At 57.0% G+C, this 25,270-nt stretch overlaps 1 protein-coding gene across 4 annotated transcripts in view; it reads left to right on the top strand.

The window, feature by feature from the left end:
- The window catches only part of NRG2 (neuregulin 2), a 172,016-nt gene extending 147,989 nt beyond the window's left edge, over positions 1-24,027 (top strand). For 2 of the 4 annotated variants that reach the window (XM_028527486.2, XM_036013951.1), the window contains 8 exons: positions 1,240-1,360; positions 7,707-7,765; positions 11,979-12,002; positions 15,794-15,896; positions 18,012-18,135; positions 18,466-18,593; positions 19,469-19,696; positions 22,138-24,027. In XM_028527486.2, the coding sequence (XP_028383287.1) occupies positions 1,240-1,360; positions 7,707-7,765; positions 11,979-12,002; positions 15,794-15,896; positions 18,012-18,135; positions 18,466-18,593; positions 19,469-19,696; positions 22,138-22,900 (1,550 nt within the window). In that variant the 3' untranslated portion in view covers positions 22,901-24,027. Of the gene's footprint in view, positions 1-1,239; positions 1,361-7,228; positions 7,306-7,706; positions 7,766-11,978; positions 12,003-15,793; positions 15,897-18,011; positions 18,136-18,465; positions 18,594-19,468; positions 19,697-22,137 lie in introns of all 4 variants that reach the window. The other 2 variants (XM_036013953.1, XM_036013952.1) reach the window with 2 other exon arrangements.
- The last annotated feature ends 1,243 nt before the right edge of the window (positions 24,028-25,270 follow it).

Below are 25,270 nucleotides of genomic sequence, written 5' to 3'. Positions count from 1 at the left end.
ATACACTCCCAGTCCCCGCGCTCCATCTGTCTCCCCACATGTCTAAACACGAGGGCGCCGAGCGCCGGCCCTCCTTCTCCTCCTCCTCCTCACCCCGCATTGCTACGGGAGGTGGGAGACACTCAGCACCCCTGAGGAGACAGGACCGGCCGAGGTGGGCAGGTTCACCTCAGTGAGGAGCGGCTGCTGGGTGAGAGTGAGAAGTCCCCAGAGCCAGAGGCTGGGGCGGGAGCAGGGACCCGGTTCCGGCTGCCCAACCCACATATGCCACCTAGGAGGTTAGCTTACAGATGAAAACTGACGTTTGGGGCAAGAATTTTCACTTGGAATCAGCTTTCTGGATGCCATCCCATGGGGAAGCAGGACTTGAGTTATTTTCATTTTTCAAATGAAGCTGATCAATCAGACGTGCAGCCTGGGTTAGCAGCCTCAAAGCCCAGCCTCACTGTCACCCAGCGTTCACATGCCAGCTGGCCCCCAGCCCCTCCCCAGCCAGTCTTCTCTCCGCAACCTGAAGCCCGGGGCTCCTGGGCTGCGCTGTCCACGGCCCAGAGGCTCCTCCGGAGGCCACAGCTAACCGGGTGGGGAAGGAGGGGCCACCTGGTGAGGGCAGACCTGAAGAGGACCCTGGTGCTTGTGGGGATGGGCATAGTGACTTTTGTAACATTCCCAGGAGGCTTGTCCTCGCCCCTCCTGACAAAGGGGCAAGAAATGGAAGCTAGGGTCTCCCCACATCTCCTTAGACGTTAGAAAATGACAGTGTCCAGAGGACGCCCTTCCCCTCAAAGTGTAGCTTGTGGGAGCCCGAGCAGTGCGGATGGATGTGGGCGTCTTCTCCCCGTGACTTCGCTCCCCGGGAAGACATGGCATCTCACCCGCCTCAGTGGAGCCCCCAGGAAGGCAGGCAGGGGGGAGGCAGCGGTGGCCTTATTCCAATAGAGGGAACAGTTTTTGCTAGCTTATCACCACCTCCAAAACCGTAAAACCTTTCTGGCCTTCAGAGGTTTGCCCAGAGTAGGGGTGCAGGGTGATGCTGGGCAGACAGCCAGAGCTCCAGGTGGCCTCCCCTTTGCCTTGTCGGTGACTGAGAGGGACCACCGGACCTTCCCGACCCAGCCATCCCCGCAGTCTCTGAGCTTCCAGCTTTGAGATGGGCAGTGAGGGGCCGGGAAGGAGGTGGCTCCTGGGGCCCAGAGGTAGTCCCAGTGGGTCACCGGTACATGTCTCTCATACCTCCAGTGAGCACCACTCTGTCATCCTGGTCGGGGCACGCCCGGAAGTGCAACGAGACGGCCAAGTCCTATTGTGTCAATGGAGGCGTCTGCTACTACATCGAGGGCATCAACCAGCTCTCCTGCAAGTAAGTGACCAGTGGGGGTGGGCGTGGGGGCGAAAGCAGAGTGAGAGGCTGGGGCAGAAGTGGAGGGCTCTAGGAAATGTGGGCCTCAAGCCACTAACAAAGGGTCCCCAAGGGGTGTAGACAGGGAGGTGTGTCCCACTTCCTGGCACACAGGGAGCTGTAAGCTCCAAAGGGCTCAAGGCTTCTGCAGCCCCAGCTTCCCGGCCCCACCCGCCCCTTCTCCCAGTGTCCCCCGTCTCACCAACACCTTTTTGGGAGATGGGGAGGCCAGTCTATGACCTGGGCATTGGATTTGTTCTCTCTCTTTCTCTCTCTTCCCCATCTCTCAGCAACTCTCCAAACGTAGTTCTGATGAACGTCTCCCAGGGTGTGTCTTCCCCAGCAGGGAGGAGCCTGGCAGGGTCAGGCAGAGCACCGGTCCGGAGCTCGTGGTAGCTGAGGGCGTGCCCTTGGGGCGTTGAGGGGAGAAGAGGGCTCTGACTCCGGTGCTTGCTCAGGGCCTGGCAGCTCTCCCTGCCCGGCAGGACCCCAGCGTCCACAGATACGCCCTGGGTGCTGTCTGCGCCACTCCAGTCCCTAGCCCCTCTCTATGGGGGGAAAGGGTACCAGCGGGGACACCGCTCTGGATGTGACCCAATGGGAGAGGTCAGGGTTGAAGAGAAGCTCAAGCTGGGGCTTCACTGCCTCCCCAGAGGTCAGAGTCTGCTCTCCAGCCTGGCAGGGCTGCCCCAGTAGGACCTCCCAGGAGCTCAGAACCACCTGCTCCGCTTGCAGACAGGACAGGTGGGAGCCTGGTCGTCAGAGAGGGCTTGTTCAGGCCAGCCACTCCTTCTGGGGACCTGGGCCCACAGTGCCCCTTGACGGGTTCTCCGGTAGTGAACGAGGAGGGGGAGGGGCGCTTGGTGAGGTTAGCCCAGCTTCTGGCAGGATCCCTAGGAGGAGTGGGAGGGAGGTCTAGTTAACAACTTTGGGCTTTCAAAGTAGCCCAAGCCTAGGGTCTGGCAAGGTGCCAAAGCTGCCCCATTCCCATGGCATCTGGGCAAAGGCCACCAGCATATCGATGGAGGTTCAGAGAGAGGCATTTGCCCTCCCCAAGGACAAGGTCAGGTTCAGCACTCCTTGGCTCTTGAACCCTGCTCTCCCTCCTAACTACAGACTTAGCCCAGGACTTTTAAAAACCACCCGAGCACACAGAGTGGTAGTGAGGGGCCACGCCTCCCTCACACTGTCCCCGCAGCGCTGGGCCAGCCGGACTGCCGGGCAGGTCTGTGTCTCTTGCCCTCGGTGGCCTCCTTTGCTGGCTTCCTCCCAGCCCCACCCTTCTCCTGCTGCCATCCCCTTCCCGCCTCCCCCTTCCTCATTCTCAGGGGACAGTCGCAACAGCAACAGCAGGTCCCCCAGGGAAGTTCTCACCCCAGACTCAGTCCCTCATCCTTTTCCCTCTTTCTGCCTCTAAGAGGCTGCCACATTAGTGCTGCGGACCCTGGGGAACATTCTAGCTTTGATAATCTCTGAGCTCTTTGGGATAGACTTATAAAACTCAAAGGGTTCTGGAACACCTCATAGAGACAGCTCAGCCTTGTACTCCCTGCTTGCCCCACCCCCAACACACGTGCACCAGGCTTCTCCTCTCCCTAGCCCTTTGGACCCTGGAATCTTAAAAGGATCCAGCAATGCCACCGAAGTCCATCCTGGCTCCAGACAGGGAAGGCTGCAGCCACCCAGGAAGGTGCCAGGGCCTCGGGGGCCCAGGACTCCGGTGCTAGCCAGTTTAGCATGGGAAAGAGAGTGATGAGCTAATGGGCTCCCAGAGGGCCCTGCCATGGAGGCTACACCCTTAGGATACCCTGGGTCCCACCCAGCTCCACTGAGAGGAATAGAGGGCAGGAACCTGAGCTATTGCTAAGGTAGTGTCCCGTCTCCCCTCCCTAATAGGGCACCTGGGGTCACTGCTTAGCACTTGAACTCGGTACCCAGAACCACCACCTCCTCATCTCAGCCCACTCTGAAACCCACTTCCCCGACTCCCTGAGCCCTCAGGGGAGAAGGGCATCCCTGGAGGGGGCTGCGACCAGGAAGGCAGGTCCTCAGAGCTGTGCTGGAGAAGGACAGGGGGCGGGGGGCCGGGCAGAGCCCAGAGGCCATCTGGGGGCGGGTGAGCTGGGGGGAAGGGGGGCAGGCCTCTTGGGGTTCCTGATGACACCTGAATGGAATAAAAAGGAGAGAACTCAGGAAACGGGACTCACGTCTTACCATTTGTGCTGTTTGTTTACTTTTTATTTTGATTTTTTTGCATTTCCGCTTAGCTTGGATAATGAAACTAGACTGGTCAGTTTCATTCCAGTTTCTATAAAACTCAGTTTTCCTTCCTGGTTTTCTGACACTTGTTGTTGTGTATTGGTCCAGAGCCCGCAGGGAGTGTTGGAGAGCAGGCACACTCCGCCCCTCCGTTTTTCTGGAATTCAGAGCCAAAAGAAACAGTGTCACTGATACTGCATTTTGTTTTTAAGAAGCAAACTTAGGGGGATTTGGAAATGGGGGTCCAAATCAAGGGGACTGTCTCCTGTCTGGGCCAGACAGGGGCCTCTGCACTTCCTCTTGCTGCTTTCTCCTCTTCTCTCCGTGTTTTTGTAGAGCACGGTTGGTGCGTGACTCTTGGGGACTGGTTCAGGGGATGATGACAGAACAAGACTCTCTCTCCAGCCCTGTGCACATACCAGCGGCATGCCGCCCTTTCCCATCCGCTCATCCCCCCATTCCTTCCGCTCCCCTCGCCCCATTTCAGGTGACTCCCCCATCCCATACCCATGTGCCTGCTCATCCCCCCCACATCGCCACCCCACCCCTCATGAGGCCAGAGACCCTTCGCTCCCTCCAGTGCCCGGGGCACACCCTCATCCTTCATCCTCCCCCTCCCCCGGGTGAGGGCAGCACACATGGCATTATCCCCAGGCTACCAAAGGGAGAAACTGAGGCCCGGGAGGTGGGGTGGGAAAACAGGGAGGCAGAGTCCCAACCTCACTGTCGCCCCAGATGCAGCCCGTGGGCTCTCCTCTCTGCCCCCCCACATCCCTGCTCTTCTCCAGCCCTGGGCACAGGCCTTCCCACTGTCACAGCCAATGACTCGGAGGGAAGGGCTGGGAAGGCTGTTACCTGCCACTCCTTCTAATCTGTCCCCTGTGCCCCTGTGCCAGTTAATCTCTATCCAGGCGGGAGCTGCCTGCCAGCCACTCACACAGAGTACTGTGCTACCTGGTCCTGGGTGCAGGGTAGAGAGGCCGTAGGCCCAGCCCCAGAACCCTCTCTAGGGAAGCCCAGCCTCGTGGAGGTGGTTCATCCTCAACGAGCAAGGCTAAGGAGAGAACAGGAGTGTCCGGGAGCCCCGGGAAGGAGCCAGTGCCCACAGAGCAGCACGGGTATGGGTCCTCCCCGCACCCGCGCTGCGCCCATCCCCCACCGCCTTTTCTTTTGGTCAGCCAGTGGAGAATGTATTTTCCCAGGGCAGGAAGGCACAACTCCAGGGGCATGTTCGTGCTGTAGACCATGTCCACAGCACCAGCTCGAGTTGTGTGACACAGTGGCCGTGAAGATAGGAGGATTCTGTTAGGTTAGTCCAGGGCAAGTGTGGGATCAGGGACACAGGGGTGTGCTTAGTTACCGTGGGTCTCCAAGACCCATGGGACAGCCTCCTGGACTGTCAGCATTGGTGCAGTGGCAGTAAATTTCCCCTTAGTTTCCTCCTGCACGCCCCCATTGTCCTTCTCTCTCTCTCTCTCTCTCTCTCTCTCTCTCTCACACACACACACACACACACACACACAGGCATAGGTTTTCCCGTCTCCAAGAGCCGGGCTAATCTCAGACATGAGACACAATGAAACCTCTCTCTTTCTTGTTCCTTTGTGATTCCAAGAGTCATTTTGGCAAGTTATTGGGTGTTTATCCTCCACCCTCAAAGGTACTGCTGCTTCAAAAATCACTTCTTCTCCTTCAGTCCCCAACCCAAGTGAGGAAGAAGAGCTGAGCCTGACTGGAGCTGGTTGGGAAGCCTCAGCCTCAGCCAAGACCTCCATTTTCCCAGGCGGGGATGATGGCGGACAAGGGCCAGGGATCAGACAGGGTGTATTGAAGAGGTGGCGGCCTGCTCTTCCGAGCCACCCTTTCAGCAGGATGAGTGTGCATCAGTTTCACTTGTAGCTGCCCTCCCACCTTCACCAGACACACTTCCCAGCCATTCCCCCCGCCCATGGGCCAGGCATACCTGCACACACACTGCCACCTCTGGTCCAGCCTCCCCCGCTGCCCCGAGGGAGATGAGGTCAAGGCCCAGAGAAACTCCAGCTACTGGCTCACTGACCCCTCCCAACCCTCCTGGCTGGGTTAGAGGCCACAGGGTTTTCATGAGTGTCTGTCACAGCCAGTGGCTACCACCTCCTATAAGCTTAAGAGGCTACCGAACCTCTTTGTATACACTGGAACACTAAGAGGTTGAGTACACTCACCTCTTGATTAATGCTGAACAGTGACCTGTTACTGAGGGGACACTGGTGGTGGGCTGGCCCGATTTCCTAAGGAAGAAGAGGCAGAGGCAGCATAGATGCATCTCTGAGCAGGGGAAGGGGGTCGGTCTGGCCCTGTCTGTAAGCTTCCCTGGGGTATCTGACCTTGCTGGGGTCCAGAAGAGAGTACAGGGCTGGACATGTCTCCCAGAAATCCACGAGACAGGGACTCACTTGAGGGGAGAGTGGCAGCCGAAGAGCAGAAGGACGTGTCCCCAGAGGGAAGGACAAGTTCAGGGAGATGGAAGTGGTTGGTGCTTTGCAGCTGTAGAGGAGGCAACACGAGAGAGTGAGCCCCAGCCAGAGCCACGCAGGGATGGAGGAGCAGGTCCTGGGGGAAAGGCAGGGGTGCCAGGCAGCCAGGAGGCTCCTGATGTGGGCCGGGCCCCAGGGTCCCTGGAGAGCCCACTCCAGCTCCCACAGTAGTTCTGTGGCCGGCTGTCCTGCCCGGCCTCAGCAGGCCAGCTTTGGGATGCTGGCAACTCCGGCCCTTCTGTAGCTGCCCCTGCACCCCACTGAGCTTTTCCCACGTATATTGCTCTAGGACAGCCTTCCAACAACCTGTGGTACAAGGGTTCCTCCAAAAAAGACTTCCATGGCCAAATAAATTTGGGACATCCTGGAAAGTTCAGCTCTTTCCTCCTACAAAACTTTTCATGTGCCAGTGGGCACTGCAACTCTGCAAGGAAGCCTGGGAATGGGTTTCCTAAGCTTATTTGGCCATAGAACCCTCTTCTCGAGGACAGACGAGAATTGCCAAGTCCCCGTGTGTCAGGGGCCTGCTGTCCAGGAACAGCATTCCGGAGTTCTCCTCTGAGCTTTCTGGGAGCTGTTTCATGGATCAGAAGGCCTGCCCAGAGCCCTAGAGAGAACCCTTTGGTAGGGCCTAGAAGGAGTGGCCCCCCAGCACCTGGTGTTCCAGAAGACCCCAGCACCCTGCCTGCTGACTGCCTGACACCAGGGGGCTGCAGTTCTGGCTTCCTGGGGCCCAGGCAGGTCAGAAGGGAAATCCCAAGGGCCATTAGGACGATTAGGCAGTAAGTTCCCCACTTCCCTACCCTGCTTCCCTATATCATCCTCCTGCCCGCCCCACCCCCTCCCCACCACCCATGGAGCCACATCTACTAGAGAGATTTTGAAGGAGATTTCCGAGCCCTCCACCCAGCCCTGACTCCAGCCCCTTCCGCGATGAGTGTGCCCCAGCGCCCGACTTGGTTTTCTCATTCATCACTGTGCACTTTGATTTCTAACCTGAGCCTCGCGGATGATGCCAGTTTGTTCTGTGATTTTTCCCCTTTTCCTTCTCCAGATGTCCAAACGGATTCTTCGGACAGAGATGTTTGGAGAAACTGCCTTTGCGATTGTACATGCCAGATCCTAAGCAAAGTATGTTTGAAGATACAAACACACGTCCCCGCTCCTTAGAAAGCTTCCGGGTGCAGTCCCCGCCCCCAACCCCGACGTAGGGCGTAGGGCCAGGGGTGTTGGTTGTTTTGATCTTTGGCTGTTTCGTTTTGTTTCTCTTTTCCTTTCTGTATTTTGGTTTGTTAGTTCTTTTTGTTTTGTTTTGTTTTGTTTTGTTTTGTTTTGCTTTGTTTTTCATTTTTGGCCTAATCCTCGGGTTTAAAGTTCAGGGCTGCAGGTAAGGGGCAGAGTGGCAAGGCCAGTACAAATGGTAACGTTGGCAAGGGACCCAGCTGGCACCGGCAGGAGCCGGTGCCAGGGTGTTGCGATGCCTGTGTCTTGCTATCCTGGCTCTCTCTTTCTGGTTTTCTTTCTTTTGGTAGGTGTCCTGTGGGATACACCGGGGACAGGTGTCAGCAGTTCGCAATGGTCAACTTCTCCAGTATGTCTCTTTCTTCTATTTCTTTTCTTCCCTGGTGACGGACAGTCTCCCCCGTGGGAGGGAGGGGGCCTTGCTTAGCTAGACTAGCAGGGGACACAGGGGTGTCCTGGGCTCCTCTCAGTCCTCAGCACTCGCCAGAAGCCTGTGCGGAGGAGGCCCATACGCCCCTGCCACCCTCCCCTCCTACGTCACTGTGCCACCTGGACTCAGTAACACCAAATGCTCCATGCAGCTGGCCGGAGCCGCTCAGGCCTCCTCACAGCTTCTGGGGTCAGGCAGAGCCCTCACCTGCCTCTGAAGGCCTGTTTGAGGATGGCAGCTGCCGATGTGGCCGGGAAGGAGTGTGTGCGTGTGTGGCTGGTGTGCTTGAGGGAAATGAGTTCTCGGAAAGCCTGTCAGGTCAGGCCAGAGTTGGTCTGGTCTGCTTTCAGGTGATGGGGGGAGGAGAATGGGGGTTGAGGGAGAACAGGTCCCATGGCCATGGTTTCCGTGGTGGCCAGAGATGGGAGACATTTACTGGGGTGGAGGGATTGCTGCCGATGCCAAAAGGTAGAAGGACTGAGCGGTAACTGGTGACACCTTGCAGGCTCTCTGTGCCCTGAGTCCCCATCCAGGTGCATATTCCTTTCCGTTCTTCCACTTCTAAGGTTGGAGCTTTCTGGTGTCCACAGTTTGCTGGGGCGGGGACAGTGAGCCCTGCAACAGAAGGATGAGGCCATAATTGTGCTTTTACTTGGAGCTAGGAGCAATTCCCTTCAAGTGCCACCAGGTGGGGGTGGAGCAGAGCAAAAGCCACAGGCCTGCCGTGGACTGTTTGAGGCCTGTAAGGCAGGACATCCTCCTAGTGCACCAGGCCCCTGTGTGCCCTCCCTCCAACCCCCTCCTCTCCAGGAAGGACAGCTGGATCCCATGAGGACATAGGAACCACAATGATGGGCCCTGGGTTTGCACAGCTGGAGCTGCAGAAGAGACCGAGGGCAGGACCCATGGGGCCATTGAAGTAGCCCTTGGGAAAAAAAGGCTGCTCAGACCACAGCAAAAAGCCTAGAAAATATTCCCCTCTCCCTCCCCTTCTCAGAGCCTGGAAGCCAAGACTTAGTGAGGAAAGTAGAGGCCCCAAGGAGATGAGGGCTCGGTGGCCCAGATGGTCAACTATCTTCCTAGTGTGGGAGGCAGCACTCTCCCCAGGCTCTTCCCGTTGGAGGCCAGAGAGGAAGGCTGTGGGGATAAGAGCAGAGCCCGTGGACAGGGCATGTGGCCCTCCAGAATTCTCCAGAGCACAGGCTCCAGGAAGAATTGAAGTCAGATCCAGCCCCACTGGAGGACCCTATGTCAGGAGCGGCCTCAGGATGTGGCAGAGCAGCCAGGCAGACCCGGAGAGAGAGGCAGTGAGGGCCTATTCCTTTTCACCTTCAGGTCCAGAGCCCCCCTGGCCTGTGGGACTGTTCTGGACAGGGAGTCCCAGCTCATCCTGAATCAGAGCAGCAGAGCCTCCGGAACTCGGCCACTGGCCAGGCTTCTCTGCCAGCTGGGCTGCTTCAGCTTTCAGCTCAGATCTGCTGGGAGGGTTAGCAGGGCCCCAGGAGCTCAGAAAAGAGCCCGCAAATGCAGTCCTAAGCCTTCCTGCCTAATGTCATCAGGATCTCTGCTGTTACCTTATTAGCCTTGGGTAAAGGAGTTAGACTCTTCAAGCACTTTGCCCAGAGTGCTTCATGCAGAGCTCTGTAGGTCGTTATTAAAAAGGTGGTGGGAGATGCTAGCTTACGTGTGCAGGCTTTGGACTCAGATAGGTCTGAGTAAAAATGCCAGCTTCTGAGCTTACTAGTTTTGGAGCCTCACTTAACCCCAGAACTAGTGTCATATTTTACAGATGCAAAAACAACCTTTGCATTCACATCTGTAAAGTGGGGCTAATAACACTCCTGCCTGTAGGGTTGCTGTGAGGGTGAAATGAAGCGATGCACAGGAAGCGCTCGGCAGAGAGCCTGCCGTGGCTGTCTGAGTGCGGTTTAGGCAGGAGGGCCAGCACCAGTCCCCTGGAGGCTGACTTCCAGCCTTGCGAGCCCTGCTCACTTCTCCGGATGGTCCTTGTCCCTTAGGACTAGCCAGTCAGGCCTGCCCAGAGACCCAATGGGCAGAAATAGCCGTGGTTTAGCCACAGGAGACCCAAGACCTGGCCTCTAGCCTCCCTTCTGCCTCCTAATTTGCTGTGTGACCTTAGGAAAGTGTTCTAGCACCACTGGGCCTCAGCCACCTCATCTAATACGACAATAATCAAAAGGGGGCCCAGACAAGCTCTCTGAACTACAGTCTTCTTAGTGTCCCAGGTGCTATGGTCAAGCTAGGCTGTTCTGTTTTAGCAGGCATGGCTGGGTAGCCGAACAGTGCAAACTCTCCCAAATGACCTGGAGGGTCCCTCGGACCAGAGGTTTCATTACTCAGGGAACATCGCCCCTGAGGGCTCCAATCTGTCAAGGCTGTACTGTCTACTTAGCACAGGGAGAGGAGTGGACTCACTGTGCCTATGGTGACTTGTAGTCCAAGCAGTAATACTGCAAAGAAGCCACATCCGAAGTCATTCCCAATCTTGCATTTAACAGGAGGACACAGAAGGGCTGGGGCACATGCTTCAAGGGTGTGGTCTCTTAGGGATCATGGAACTGGGGATCAGAGCCCAGGATCGCCCTTGAGCCTCTTTCAGTCTAAGCCACCTTGGTCCCTGGCTCAGAGCCACCCTGCTCTCCTGTACTTTTCCTACTGCAGAACCCTCTGGAATCCCTGTGAAGAAGTAGAAAGAGACCCAAGGACAGACAATGCACAGGACTTGCTGCTGATGTCCCAGTGACCCCCTTCCTCCCAGGGAATGAAAACATCAGGACACAAGCTCCCCAGCCCCCGATCTAGCTGAGCTCACTGCATGCATGTGGGGAGGCCATGGCGAGGGCCCTGCTCCTGTGCAGGGCCTCACGCTCTCCTGACCCGCTCACACCCAACCCCTCACTGTGTGCAGGCACTTTAGACCTACGAGCAAGCAAAGATTATGACTTGCCCACATCCACACAGCAAATTGGGGGCAAATCTGAGCCTCAGGGCCTGCACTGAGGAGCTGGCTACTACATGAGAATGGTAGGCAAGAATTTCAAAAATGCTGTTGAGATTTCTGGGCTCTCACCCCAGACTCCGACTTGATTGGTCTGGATGATTCTGAAGCACAGCCAGGTCGCAAACTGCCCAAGGCGGCCATGGTCAGGCCAAACCCCCTTTAACAGATAAGAGACTGAGAGCTAGGTAGACAGGGTGTGCTTGGGGTCACACCCTTGGCCATGACCCTCTCCCCTGACCCTTGGATGGCATGGGCACATACCTCACACATTTGCAACATCATCCCACTTTAAAGAGTGCTGTTGGCCCACCACTTAAGGAGCACAGGTGTTCCACAAGTGAACCCACTTGTCTCTCCCTCTCTCTGTCTCTCAGAGTTGCAGTTTGCTTTGCTAAGTTGTGAAATCAGGCACAGACCTTGAGGCCCAGTGCCTGAGGGCTTCCAGGGTGTTGGGGGTGTCCAGTGGAGAAGTGACCTGCCGACTGGAGCTTCCTCCTCTCCCCACTCCTGCTCCCCACAAACTCCAAGTCTCCATGCCCGGGCTCCTGGTAGATGGGCAGGCCAGCTGTGCCTGTGAGGGCAGGACAGGGGCAAGGGGCCAGTCTGAGCCCCACACCCACTTCTGAACAGAAAAGCGAGCTCCACGAGTGAACTGGGGACTGAGTAAGCTGCTCCCAGGAGGGGCGTGAGAGTGCTGAAGGCCTGGTGCTGAAGCTGGGAGGGGGAGAATGGGGACTCGTCAGACCCCCCACCCCCACTCACCTTTCCTCCCTGGGGACATATGCCAACTGACTCTTACGCCTCTGCCTCCACCAGGTACTAACCCCACAGCTCATCTCTAAAGAACCTGCCCTGCCTGCCGATCCTAACATTTCCTCTCTCCACCCCTTTCAGGGGCTCTTGGGGACAGGGTGCCAGGGAAGGGGCTCAGGAAGCTGGGAGGGGACACCACTAACCTGCTTTCACCTCACAGGCTGGCTGCTGGTGTCTGAAGAGTCCTGACCAACGTTTGTCTCTCTCTCTCTCCCGCCCTCACCCTTCCCCATCTCTCTCTGTATCTCTCCCTCCATCCCTTCCCCTCTCTGACCCTCCTCTCTTCTGCACTGCCAGAGCACCTTGGATTTGAACTAAAGGGTACGGAGCCTTCATTTGTCACTAAGTGCCATCCGTCCACTCCGCCCCTCTCCACAACCTCTGACGCCATGTGTGCTAGTGTGTGGCTTCCTTTCCCAACCATGGAAAAGGGACAGTTCCAAAAGTCTCCCCTGGCCCCATCAAGGTGTCCAATCATAAACTACTTCGATTTGGGAGAGACAAGAGAAGCTCATGAAAAGCAGGGCACCCTGGGAGTCACACTGTGCCCCAGTGTATGGTAGCGCCCCCTTGCCCGGGGCTGATCGCCAGGAGGTCTCCTGGGGGGCGGGGGGGGGCCTCCTGAGCCGTGTGCAGCCCACGGGTTGTCCTCTGGGAGAGTCAGTGCCTGGAAGCCACGGCACGCTGGCTTAGAGAGTTGTGCAGAGCGGCAGCACTTTACCCACTTAACTTCAATTTCCCTTCCTTCTCCCATTTCCATCTCCATTGCTTTTCATCCTGCGCCAGGCTGGTGGCTGAGAACACTGTCTCTGCCCCCTGCCCTGGGTTGGTCAGCCTTTGCCATCTGCTTGAGGCTGTCACTCCCTCCGTGATCTGTCCCCACGATGGCACGTGTGTTCGTCTGTAAACGAGGGTCTAGGGTGGGTCAGCCTCCGGTGCCTGTCCCCCTACCTCCCCACCCCCACTCAGTGGAGAACCTCGCCTCCCTCCCACTCCTGCCCTCTGGCCCCTGGAAGACACCTCGGTGGGAAGGGCTTGGACGGGTCAGTCTGTCCAGCTCTCTGGCTTGCGCTGGGGGTTCCACCGTGCCTCAGGTGTCCAGATGTTTTACAGCAGGGAAGATGAGGGGGCTTGGAGGGACCAAGGCTTCCGCAGTGTCAGGCCTCAGACATGGTGTGGAGCCCACAGCTGTGAGAAAGCTGTTCTTGCGGCAGGTTTGGGGAGACCCCAGTGTCCCCGGCACCCAGCCCCTATCAGCTGTTCTCAGTAGAAGCTGAAGCCAAGTCTGTTCGTGAGAGTGTGTCTGCCCATTGCCTGTGACAGGGAGGATGAGCAGAGAGGCTGAGTCTGGGTGGTGTCGGTGTGGTGGCAGCAGGGCCCGCAGGGGTGAACCTGTAAGTGTGCGCACGTGTGTGTGTCATGGAGGTGGAAGTGTTTACACCTGTCAGGTCTCTCGGGGCAGGATGGGAGGGCACAGAGGGGTGCCGTGGAGTGCTTCAGGCAAGGGTGGAGCGTTGTGCCAGTGGAACTGTGAGGGTGCGGAGGTGAGTGTGAGCCTGTGTAAATGTGTCTGTCCGTCATGGTGGTCTGCACATCCATTAACTCTCCAAGTCAACAAACATCTGCTGAACCCTGAATTCACCAGTCTGGCGATCCAGCACACAGAGTCCCTATCCTCCTGGTGCTCAGATTCACAGGGTGAGACAGACAATAAAACAAACTGGAAAGCCATGAGGCTGTGGTAAGTGCTATACAGAAAATAAAAGAAGGTAATGGGATAGCGCCCAGCTGGGCTAGGAGCTGGTTTAGCCAAGTAGTCAGGGAAGGCTTGTCCAATGAGATGCCGTTCAGTGACCTGAGAAGTAGCCAGCCCCACAGACAGCGGAGGGGAGTGTTTGAGGCAGGGGCACGGTCAGGACAGTGGAGCTGGGGCGGGCTCTCCTCATTCAATGGGCGGAAAGATTGCCCGAGACTCTGGAGCACAGGACACCTGGGGAAGAGGACTGTAGGTGAGATCCAAGAGGAATGGTGCAGCTGGGTAATCTGGGGCCTCACAGACCATGGTGAGGCTTTGAGTTGTATTCAAGCTGCAGTGGAAGCCATTGTTAAGTTTTTAAGCAGGAAGTAAAATGATCTGCTTTATGGTTGTAAATCAATATGGCTTTTGGCTGGAGAACAGACTGGGTCGGTGTTCAGGGTGGGGAGGCGTGGGAGCAGAGAAACCAGTCAGAAAGTGAGCAGCTGTCCCAATGAGAGACGGCATCCTCTTGGACTAAGTTGGAAGCGGTGGAAATGATGAGAAGTGGTCAGCTCCAAGATCTACTTGAGAGGTGGAGCTGATGGATCAGGTAGCAGGGTAGGTGGGAAGGAAGGGAAGGGAGGGGCCTGAGTAACGAGAAAGGTGGGGCTGCCACTGAGGGGATGAGAAGAGCAGGGAGCAGGGTTGGAAGCGGGGCCAGTGTGTGTGCCGGGCGTGGCCCTCGGGTGTGGGAGTCTGGGGCTCAGAGAGAAGTCAGCGGGAGATGTAAATCTGAGTCAGCCGCAGACAGGTGGCATTTAAAGTCTGAGTCTGGGTGAGATCACAAAGGGAAAGAGGGCAGGTGGAGAAAAAGAAGCCTGAGAGCTCCGGGCCCTTCTGCCTTGCAGCCCGCACAGGAGAGGAGGGAGCGGCAACTGAGACAGCTGTCCGCCAGTGAAGGGGAGGGAACCCAGGTGAGAACAGGAGTGGGCCCAGCTGCGGCAGTCAGCCGAGAGGCTGTCAGGGACCGCAAGCAGAGTGGCCTCAGAGGAGCGATGGAGACACATGTCTGGCAGGACAGGACTGAGGGGTAGACAGGGAAGAGAACTGGAAGCAGGAGGGCCACAGAACGCTGGGAGGGGTCTGGGGTGGAGAGCTGTTTGTCCAAGAGGCCACATGACTGCGTGTCAGTGGACAGGACCACATGTACCTGTGCATGCGTGTGCACATGTGCTTCTCTGGATGTGTGTGTGTGGGTGCATCTTTGTGAAGGGCGTCTGCCTGTGTGTCAGGTAGGCACAGTCCTGTAGGTATGTTTGCCTGGGCCTTTGTTCCCCCAGGTGTTTGCTGGTGGAGGTACCTTTGCCATAGTGTGTGCAGCAAGCCTGAGGGTTTGGAGACATTTCCCAGGGCTCCACCAAGGCACTGCGGTCCAGCTTTCACTCACCCCATGCTGGCGGGAGAGGAGCGATGTGGAAGGGGCAGCCAGCAGGCCGGGCAGGCAGGCGGCGGGGTGTCTGGGGTGTATGCCTTGACTGTGCCTGGTACTGTCACCTCTTTCCTTTCCTCTCTCCTGCTTTCTCTGTTCTAGAAGGGTAGAAGGTGCTCTACCAAGAAGTGGGAGGTGGAGGGGCCAGTTGGGTCTTTTTGAGGGCTTTGAGGCCCAGCCTAGCTCTGCTCCTCAGAAAGGGTGGGGCTGTACCTGGAGCACAAGGGCTGTGCTGCCACTGGTGGGCTTCTCACGGCCAGAGACAGGGAGGGCAGGCGTCGGCCGGGGCCGCAGCCCTGACAAGGCTGCAGGGGCAAACAAAGGCCTTTCCCCACAGCCCTGGTCTGCTCTATCCAGCCTCTGGGTCAGATGTCCCGTCACCAGCCCAGAGCAAGCTACTCTCCACCTTCTCAGAGAAGCTGCAGTAGCAAACCAGGCCTCTGCCTGGGGTTGCCATGTTCACCACCATAAAGAGCAGCTCCCCCAGCCCCTCAAGGTTCTTTGCAGCCACGAGGCCATAGTGGGACAGGCCAGGGTTGCCGGCCAAGCTGTATTGCCCTCCTCTATGGCCCTGGGAAATTTGCCTCCATGCCCCCCACCCCATCGCCCTGCATTTTCCACTCACTGTGCCCTGGGCAGGGCATGGGGTTTGGGAAGGTGAACGTGGGCATAGTCACTTGTGCCCAGATCCACGGGTGGGTAAAGTTCGGGGGAGCAGAAGGCAATCCAGGAGCAGGCGGGAGGGAGGGGACTGCTGGGGAGGGAAGGAGAGAGAGGTACGGGGCGGAACCTGAGCTGGAAAAAGCCCAAGGCTTTGGGGGCAGGGGGTGTCTCTGCGCCACCGTCACCTCCTGCCCGGCCCCCTCACATCTCATGCCCCTGCAGAGGCCGAGGAGCTGTACCAGAAGAGGGTTCTGACCATCACTGGCATCTGCGTGGCTCTGCTGGTTGTGGGCATCGTCTGCGTGGTCGCCTACTGCAAGACCAAGTGAGTGGCAGGCGCTCAGGCCAGGACAGGCCACGCCAGGGGTGGGCCTTACAAAGACTGTGTAAGGACAGGCTGTTCTCACCGCCGCCGCCACCCACGGTGCCTGGCCTTCCCCCCCACACACAACACCTTCATATCCCCTGCTGCCCTGGGCAGTTCCTGTGGGGCCAAAGGGCTAGGCCAAGGGGCGGGAACACAGGGTGGGGGAGACGGGCCTCGGGGGACTGAACAGGAAGGGTCCTGAGCACAGGCATCGTGAGAAGACAGATCTGGGTTTGAGTCCGGCTCTGTCGTTCCCTGTGCAACCCCGAGCAAACTGGTGGATCAATCTCTCTGAGTTCTCCTGTGAAATGGCCAGGACCTAGCATGTCCCACGGAGGGTGCTGTGAGGGAGCATCTTCCCCCTCCAGGGAGCGCCCCCTGGGAGCACAGCAGGCGGGGAGTGCAGAGAGGCAGACTACGTTCCCAGGGGAAAGAGACCTCGCAAGGCACTGGTCCCACCTGGAAACGATCCAGGCAAGAACACAGAAGGTGGGGTTGGGCCACCCTGGGCCGAGGAAAGGTAGGGTAGAACCTTAGGGCAAGAGGAAGAAAAGGGCAGAAAGGGGGCTGGGCAGTTCTGGGAGAGGGTCAGCTACACTCCTGGAGCACAAGCAGGAACCCAGGAACCCAGATGGCACCATCGGGCCTTGAATGCCGAGCTAGGGATGCTGGATTCATCCTGCAGGACGTGGGGAGCCAACAAAGCTGATTAGAGTGATGTAGTGCGGGAAAATAGTAGGTTTGTCACATTCTTGTCTGGAGAGCAAGAGTCTGGGCATAGCCACTATTTGGGGGACTGAGGCCCCGGGTCGTGAACCCTGTTATACCTATGTGAAATCAAAGGCCCTGCTAGCCTTGTGCTGGGTGAGCCCAGGACCAAAAAGGTCAGAGAAGAGGAATGGAGGGAGTTGGGGCTCAGGGAGGGGGCACTGGGCCCAAGGAGGAAAATTGAGGCCAAGAATTAAAAAGCAAGGTCCCTTATTCCAACCCCCACTGTACTTACTCATTTCTCAAGAAACTTTCATTCAATGCCTGCTGGACACCAGGTCCTGCTCCATGGCCAGTGCCCTAAGCATGAGGTCCAGGGTCACAGGACACAGCTCAGGTGCACCCAAACTCAGCTGGAGGGCAGGAAGGGTTTCCCTGAGGAGGAGCATTTAGGCTGGGCCTGAGAGATGAACGGGAGTTAGCAAGTGAAGAGGCAGAGAATGTGTTCCTGCTGATATAATAGTATGTGCAAAGGCCCGGAGGCCAGAGAGGGCGGGCCCGGTAGAGGATCAGAAACAAGCCCCCCAAGCTTGCAGCAAGCTGGGGTGGGAAGAGGCCAGGGAGAGACGGGGCTGGGGAGAGAAATAGGAACTAAGGACCAAGGAAGGGCTTTAAACAGGGGAGTGACGTGATTAAGACCCGCTGATTATAAAATGAAGCTAATGAGCACTTAATATATACCGAAGCAACGTAACCCCACCCAGGCCTCGGCTCCTGGCCACAGCACTCTGTCATTTTCCTCACAGCACTTGGCTGAGAGTATCTCGTTCATGCATTTGTTTATGTGCTTGTCGTCGGCCTCCCTGCTGACCTGCAAGCTCCCCCGAGAACAGGGACCATGTCTGTCCCCTCTCCTCCCAAACAGCGTCTGGCACATAGTAAAAAGCCAATAAATACCAAATGAATGGATGAGTGAATGAGTAGGCCAGCACTGTGCTTAAATATTTTATCTACTCTTAATCCTTAGTGGTATGCAGGATGGCTAAACGATCACCCCATGTTATAGATAAGGAAAGTGAAACATGGAGAATTTAAGTAACTTGCCCAGCATTACACACCTAAAAAGTAGTGGAGCTCTGCTCTCTCAGCGGAGCTAAAACTCGTTACCACTACACTCAGGTCCTGCCGAATTCAAGCTGGTGGTGATGGTGTGGGGGCAGACTGGAGGGGCCCTGGCTGAGGGCAGCCCGAGCAGGTGGCTGCCACGGCAGTGCAGACGGAGACTAGTTCCCCTGGCGGGGCAGCTAGGGGCGTCCACGCGCCGTGTGGGGGCATGCCAGGTTAACGCGCCCTTCCCCTGTGCAGAAAACAGCGGAAGCAGATGCACAGTCACCTCCGGCAGAACATGTGTCCAGCCCATCAGAACCGGAGCCTGGCCAATGGGCCCAGCCACCCCCGGCTGGACCCAGAGGAAATCCAGATGGCAGATGTGAGTGGTGTTCCCAGGTTCCCCTCTGAGCCCTCGCTGTGTGGTCAGCCTTCTCGTGCCCCTACAGGACGGGCCAGGGCAGCGGCCAGACAGCCCCTCCTGTGCTCGGCCTTGCTTGCTAGCCTCACCGGGATGACTGGCCCCTCTTTGCCGACTTCTTTAAGGAAAGGCGTTGAGGGGTGACTTGCAGGGGCCATCGCTGCCCCGACACCAAGTCACTGGTCTCCCACCCACCAACCTGGAGCTTAGTGCCTCGCTCCCCCGTTCCCACCAGAAGGGAGGGCCGACTCCTTCACCTGTCACTACCTCCTGCCCAATTCTCTGTTCCAGTATATCTCCAAGAACGTGCCAGCCACAGACCACGTCATCCGCAGGGAGACTGAGACCACCTTCTCCGGGAGCCACTCCTGCTCTCCGTCTCACCACTGCTCCACGGCCACACCCACTTCCAGCCACAGGTGGGCACCACCAAGGTCCCTAAACAGACGTGCACCCACAGACAGCGAGGACACATGCATCACACACCTGCCTGGGGACACACACAGAAATCCCCAGCCAGGCTCTGTATTGAGGGTCCCTCTGGGTGGGAGGATTGAGGTGGCGTCCTCCAAATCAGAACCCACTGGCAAACATTTGTCCAGATGCTCAGGGGACCAGATTCGCTTTTCCATCCAAACCAGCCCCCCAGAGGAACAATGGCATCACTGCGCTCCCACCTAATGATTGGTTTTGTTTGAGCCCCATTAGCACCATTTTCTCTGGCAGAAAGTGCCAACTCACCCAAACCCAACTGCCAGGTTAACCAACTCACCCAACCGCCCAAAGCTTTTTAATGCCCTGCCCTGGATCTGCCCACAGGAATCTAGTCCACCTTAGCATCCTTCTCTCCAGAGCTGGGAAGGCTTGTCCACAGAAGCACAAAGACTCACACAGCTCAGAAATAACACAGTTGGCCCCTTTCTTCCCTGGGGACCAGTGTGCCCTGGGCAGGCTCCCATGTCCTAGCCCCTGGGGCTGGGCTCCTGAGATAGATGGCTAAGGACCGTGGGCGTGGGAGAGCCACGGCTGGGTGGTGAGATACAGGGGTACAGGGAGGAAGGAAGAGGTGTGTGCATGCTGCAGTTCACCCATCCACAGGACCCAGCCCTCATTCTCCCTGTGTGGGGGCTGGGCAGTTGTGATACCACACATCGGCCCCGAGTGGAGAAGGGCCGTGAGCTGAGGGAGGCTGAGATGGGATGAAGAACCAGGGAGGGAGTGGGCCTAGGACCACACCTGCTATGCGGCCTGCCCCTTCTGGACCCTCCACCTCACCCTCTCCTGGCCTTTTCAGGCATGAGAGCCACACATGGAGCCTGGAGCGTTCTGAGAGCCTAACCTCCGACTCCCAGTCGGGCATCATGCTGTCATCAGTGGGCACCAGCAAGTGCAACAGCCCAGCATGTGTGGAGGCCCGAGCACGGCGGGCGGCAGCCTACAGCCTGGAGGAGCAGCGCAGGACCACCGTGCCCCCTTACCACGACTCCATAGACTCCCTGCGCGACTCTCCACACAGCGAGAGGTCAGTGCCCACCCCACGGCCTGTGCCCCACCTTGGCTGGAGAGCTGGCCCCACTGTCCCAGGGAGAACCCTTCCTCAGAGACATCCCATGTTGTAGGTGCACAAACAAGAGCTCGAAAAGATCTGCTCAGGGTCTTCACCGTGTTAATGACAGACTGAGTCTACGACTGGGCCAGTGGGCCCTGGTGTGCAGTGACCACCTCATTTAATTGTCCTACTAGGACACTTTTTTCAGAGTAGAAGGGGGCTGAAACATCAGGAACAAAGAGGGGCTCTCCTAAACAAACCAGGACATAGGGCTGCCTCATCCTGCTGTTGCCTAGGGGCCCCATGTCCCAGCAGGAACAGAAAGACACCAAGATTGAGCAAACTGGAGGGTGGGAGGAGAGGTTGTGAGCCAAGAATGACTGCGGGCCCCAGCAGTATCAACAAGGGCCTGTGGGTCAAGACACCATTGGGTTCCCAAGCAATCGGTGCAGTGAGGACCAGGCAACTCCCCCCTTCCCTGACCCCAAGCCAGAAGTCACAAGGGCCAGGCCCCTTCCTTGCTCAGCCTTCAAGTGACCTTTGGCAAGTAGGTTTGGTGGGAAGAGAGCAGAGTGCCAGGAGTTCCAGGCCAGAGTGGAGAGAGAAGAGCAGATGATCTACTCTCAACTCAGCCAACTCCATGCTGTCCCCATGCCGGGCAGGCCTACCGGGGGATCCACCTGGTTCTTGCTCCCAGGGAGCTCCTGGCCACAGGCACAAACCCCTGAAGCTCACAGCCGCCTATGTGGCAAGTGCTAAGCATAGGACACCCAACCCAGGCAGAGCAACCAGTGGACTGTGTAGGCTCTGGGAAGCAGCCAGGTTTTCCAAGACCAACCTTTTCAAACCCAGTTCCACCACCTGTGTGATTCGGGGAGGGTCGATCACCTCTGTGCCTTTGTTTCCTCAGCTGTAGAGCAGGGAGAACAATGCCTGTCATCATGGCTCTGATGACAGCCACCCGAGATCACTTGCACAGAGCTCTTTGCCTCCTACTGGCGTGGAGTGGGTGGTCACTAGGTATAGCCATTGTTTTCGGTAGCAAAAGGGCTCCCTCGCGGTTGGGAGGTAGAGAAGTGGGGAGAGCACACGGGGAACATCTTCAGCTATTCTAGCAGAGGCCCTCCAGGACATGGCTGGTGAGCGAGATGCCTGGAGCAGAGTGAGCTGTGGGGAGAGGAGCTGGGCTGGACCTGCAGGCTGGGGCCAGATGGATGGCTGATGGACCTGGGCTTCCGTTTGGGGAGATGTGGGGAGTGGGTGCCTTGGGTGGGTAAACAGAGCTGTGACTTTAAATGGTTGCTCTGGGGACTGGATGGAGTAAAGGAGGAGAGACCCTGCAGTGGGGGGAGATGACCAGAGTAAACAACTAGGCCCAGGATAGGGTGGTGTAGGGCAGAAGGTGGCTCCAGGACAGGGAGAATGGTACAACTTGGTGGTTAATTGGATGTGCATGTGATGGAAGGAAGAGAGGCAAGTCAGGTAATTCAGAAAGAGAGTAATGGGGACTCCGCAGAGCATGAGGTGCTGGCTCTAGAGTTTGGAAGAGAGGCGTGGAGGTGGGTGGTCCCTGTACTGAAGTGGACAAATGTTGAGCAAGAGGCTAATGGATTTCAAGCAAGGGGAGTGTGGAGTAAGAAAAGGGACAAGTACCTAGGACCCAGATTGGGAGATATTAGCAAGGGACAACTTTTGGAGGTGGTCTTTAGCCCGGAGCAGGGAGACTTCGGTAAGTGGTATCTTGGTAACCATCAGCCCTGGGCTAAGGATCCTATCTGAGGTGTTAACAGTCACTTCCCTGAGGCAGCTTTTAGCTTCAATATAAGAAAAAATATTTCCCCTACTGACGCCATCAGCCATGGGATGGATTGTTCCTGCAGGAACAGTGAGTCCAAGTCACACGGGAAGCTAAATGGCGTTAGTGACTTCTGGAATTGGGCAGTATGAATCCTGGTTCCTGCCTACCCTCTGTTCAAATGCCACCTCAACTACTTCCCTGGCCGTGTGAACCTTTAGTGACTTCAATTTCTGGGTCTCAGTCTCCTCACATGCCATATGGGATAACATAGGATCTTACAGAATTAGTGTATTAGATGAGATTCTACAAGTTGTCAAATGCCCCAGCCTGAGCCTGAGGGAGGATAACCGTTCAGGAATACCGATGACTGGGCATCCGCACAGCAAAGGACCATTCATGGAAGTTTACTGAGGGTCAGGTAGGTATTGGGCTATAATATCCCACTGATACATGTACAGACTCCTGGTTTATCCCCGCTTAACAGATAAGGAAACTGAGGCTCGGAAAAGTTAAGGAAATTGCTTAAGGTCACTGAGGATTACCACCATAGCTCTGGCAGGCGTTCGTGATCTGTGTTCGCCCAGGCCCCCAGCCCACACCTCTGCCTCTCCCACAGGTATGTGTCGGCCCTGACCACACCCGCACGCCTCTCTCCGGTGGACTTCCACTACTCGCTGGCCACGCAGGTGCCGACTTTTGAGATCACGTCCCCCAACTCCGCGCACGCTGTGTCGCTGCCGCCGGCCGCGCCTATCAGTTACCGCCTGGCGGAGCAGCAGCCGCTCCTGCGGCACCCGGCGCCCCCCGGCCCCGAGCCTGGGTCCAGTGTCGACATGCAGCGCAGCTACGACAGCTACTACTACCCCGCGGTGGGGCCAGGGCCGCGGCGCGGCGCCTGCGCTCTAGGCGGCAGCCTGGGCAGCCTGCCCGCCAGCCCCTTCCGCATCCCGGAGGACGACGAGTACGAGACCACGCAGGAGTGCGTGCCCCCACCGCCGCCACCACCGCGCGCTCGCGGTGCGTCTCGCAGGACGTCGGCGGGGCCCCGGCGCTGGCGCCGCTCGCGCCTCAACGGGCTGGCGGCGCAGCGCGCACGCGCGGCGCGGGACTCGCTGTCTCTGAGCAGCGGTTCTGGAGGCGGCTCGGTGTCAGCTTCGGACGACGACGAGGACGACGCGGACGGGGCGCTGGCAGCAGAGAGCACGCCTTTCCTCGGCCTGCGCACGGCGCACGAGGCGCTGCGCTCGGACTCGCCGCCGCTGTGCGGGGCGGCGGACAGCAGGACTTACTACTCCCTGGAAAGCCACAGCACCCAGGCCAGCAGCAGACACAGCCGCGGGCCGCCCGCGCGGGCCAAGCAGGACTCGGCGCCCCTCTAGGGCCCGCCCTCCCCCCTCCCCCGTCTTTAAGGAGAAGGGAGACTACCGACTGGAGAAAGGAGGAGAAAAAGAAATAAAAATATTTTTATTTTCTATAAAAGGAAAAAGGTATAACAAAATGTTTTATTTTCATTTTAGCAAAAATTGTCTTATAATACTAGCTAACGGCAAAGACGTTTTTATAGGGAAACTATTTATATGTAACATCCTGATTTACAGCTTCGGAAAAAAAAAAGAAACAACAAAAAAAAAGAGAGATGGGCCAATTTTTTGACTCTTTAATAGAAACCTATATTGTGGTGCCTTTTGCTGTACGCTAATCTGGAGCTCCTGGAGAAAAGTCTGGGTTGCGGGGTGGGGGTGGGGGGGAATGTAGGATCCCAAGCTGGTGGGGGTGACAGAAAAGGGGCAGAGAAGAGGCTGCGGGGTTGAGGGGCGGGACAGTGATGGATTGACCCTTTGCCCCTTTGCAAGATATTGAGTCCTGGGTCCCCTAAGGAAAGGCTAGGGATCCTAGGCTTGGAGCTAGAGTTGGGTCATGTCACGTCCAGAGGGAGACTAAGGCCCAGCGACAGCAACCTGAATGGGGAGGGGGCCTCCCCACTCCTCACAGCTGCTAAGGGAAGGGGCACTGAGAACCACCAGGTCTTCCCAACAGTCCCCGCCCCAGGGAGGGGGCAGCTCTGCCAGGGCCCCTTTGTTCGAGGCTCCTCCTCCCCCATGGCCTCCAGGACGCCCTCGTCCTCTGCAGCACCTTCGTTTACAGGTCGTCTTTTCTATTTTACGCCTGCATGTCCTTTGCATTTCAGATTCTTTAGATTGGATGCATGGTCACGCTGGGACCGAGAAGAGCCACTGGACAGTCTATTTGATCCCCCTTTTAGCAATAAAGTATCACCATTTCCTTCTCAGCCCGACTCCCAGCCTCCAACCCACCTATGACTTCCACTCCCTCTCCAGCCTCGTCCTCCCCACCCTCCCCCAAACTGGGTCCACTGCTAATTTGTCAAAAGGTAATTGTTTAAAAGATATCCCAAACAAATGAGAACCCTGTCCTGAATTGTCCAAACACCTGACTGTTGACACTTGAACATTTTTATATTATAAATAAAATCAGAAATAATTCATGTTTGACTGTGTGTGCCTAGCCCCCTGGCGAGGAGGGCAGACAGAGGATGAAGACCCGGGGTAGAGATGGATGGATGTTGGGGTGGAAGTTGGAGAGGGCCAGGGTAATCCCTGGGAGGAAAAGACACTCCCTCCAATCTCCCTGGCTCCAGTTCCCAGGACAGGCTCCAACCCTCCTCCCTCTTCCAGGAACATTCACAAGGTATCCCCTCTGGCTGCTGGGGATCCTGGCCAAGGGGCTGACGCAAATTAGTCTGCTTCAAGCTCAGCCTCAGAACCCTGGCCCAGTTCCTGCCCTGGAGCTGCAGGAGCTGACTGAGGCAACTATTTCTGGGCCTAGGTAGGTGAGGAGGGAAGGATTGTGGGGTTGGCACTGGGGCTGCTGAGGCAAGATGACCCTTGGGGCCTCAGGCCTGTCACAGGCAATGTCTGGACACGCAAGGTGGATAATAGGAACCTTCAGCCGCCAGGAAGACCACAGCTGCTGCAGCTTGTAAGCCCACAGGGTGTTACACTTTTCCCGACTCTCGACCCCTCAGAGCCAGGGCTTGTCTGAACCCGCAGTCTCTGATGAAGAGTACATGATTTCAGGCGTGGAGAAGGCAGAGGGAGGTCCAGGGTTAAGAAGCCTTCAGCCTCATTGATTAATTTATTAAAACATTGCCCAGCACCAGGAGCCATTAGGTTCCAGCCAAACATAAGGAAGTCTACACAAATTGCTCAGGGGTTTGACTTGCGGATGTGTGTCCTCAAATGCCCCCAGGGTGTGTCTGGTCAGTTTTGAGACCTACAGGTGGGAGGGACAGAGAGATTTAGGATCGAAAGCACTTAGGTATCAATAGAGCCTGAGTTCAAATTCTACCTCCACCCCTCATTAGCTGTGTGATTTCTCTAGGCTGCAGTTTCCTCAACTGAAATGGTGATGCTAATACCTACTTCAAAGGGTTGTTGTGGAAGTTTTATACATAAAGCACCCAGTGTAGCTCTGGCACATGATACAGGCATACCTGAAAGATACAGCAGGCTCAGTCCAGACCACTGCAGTAAAGCGAATTTTGCAATAAAGTCACAAACTTTTTGCTGCTGGAAGGTCTTGGCTTCAATTTCTAAAACACACAACATCTGTGAAACACAGTAAAGCAATGTGAAATGAGGTATGCCCGTAGGTGCCTGTTAATAGCTCATCTGGTGATGGTGATGAGGACATCCTGTGTCTTGCATTCTTAAATCACACAGAATGGC

Source organism: Phyllostomus discolor, chromosome 13 (assembly GCF_004126475.2).
Source record: "Phyllostomus discolor isolate MPI-MPIP mPhyDis1 chromosome 13, mPhyDis1.pri.v3, whole genome shotgun sequence".
NCBI lineage: Eukaryota > Metazoa > Chordata > Mammalia > Chiroptera > Phyllostomidae > Phyllostomus > Phyllostomus discolor.
The sequence above is the reverse complement of the archived record's forward strand: the minus strand, read 5'-3'. Positions and strand labels throughout refer to the sequence as shown.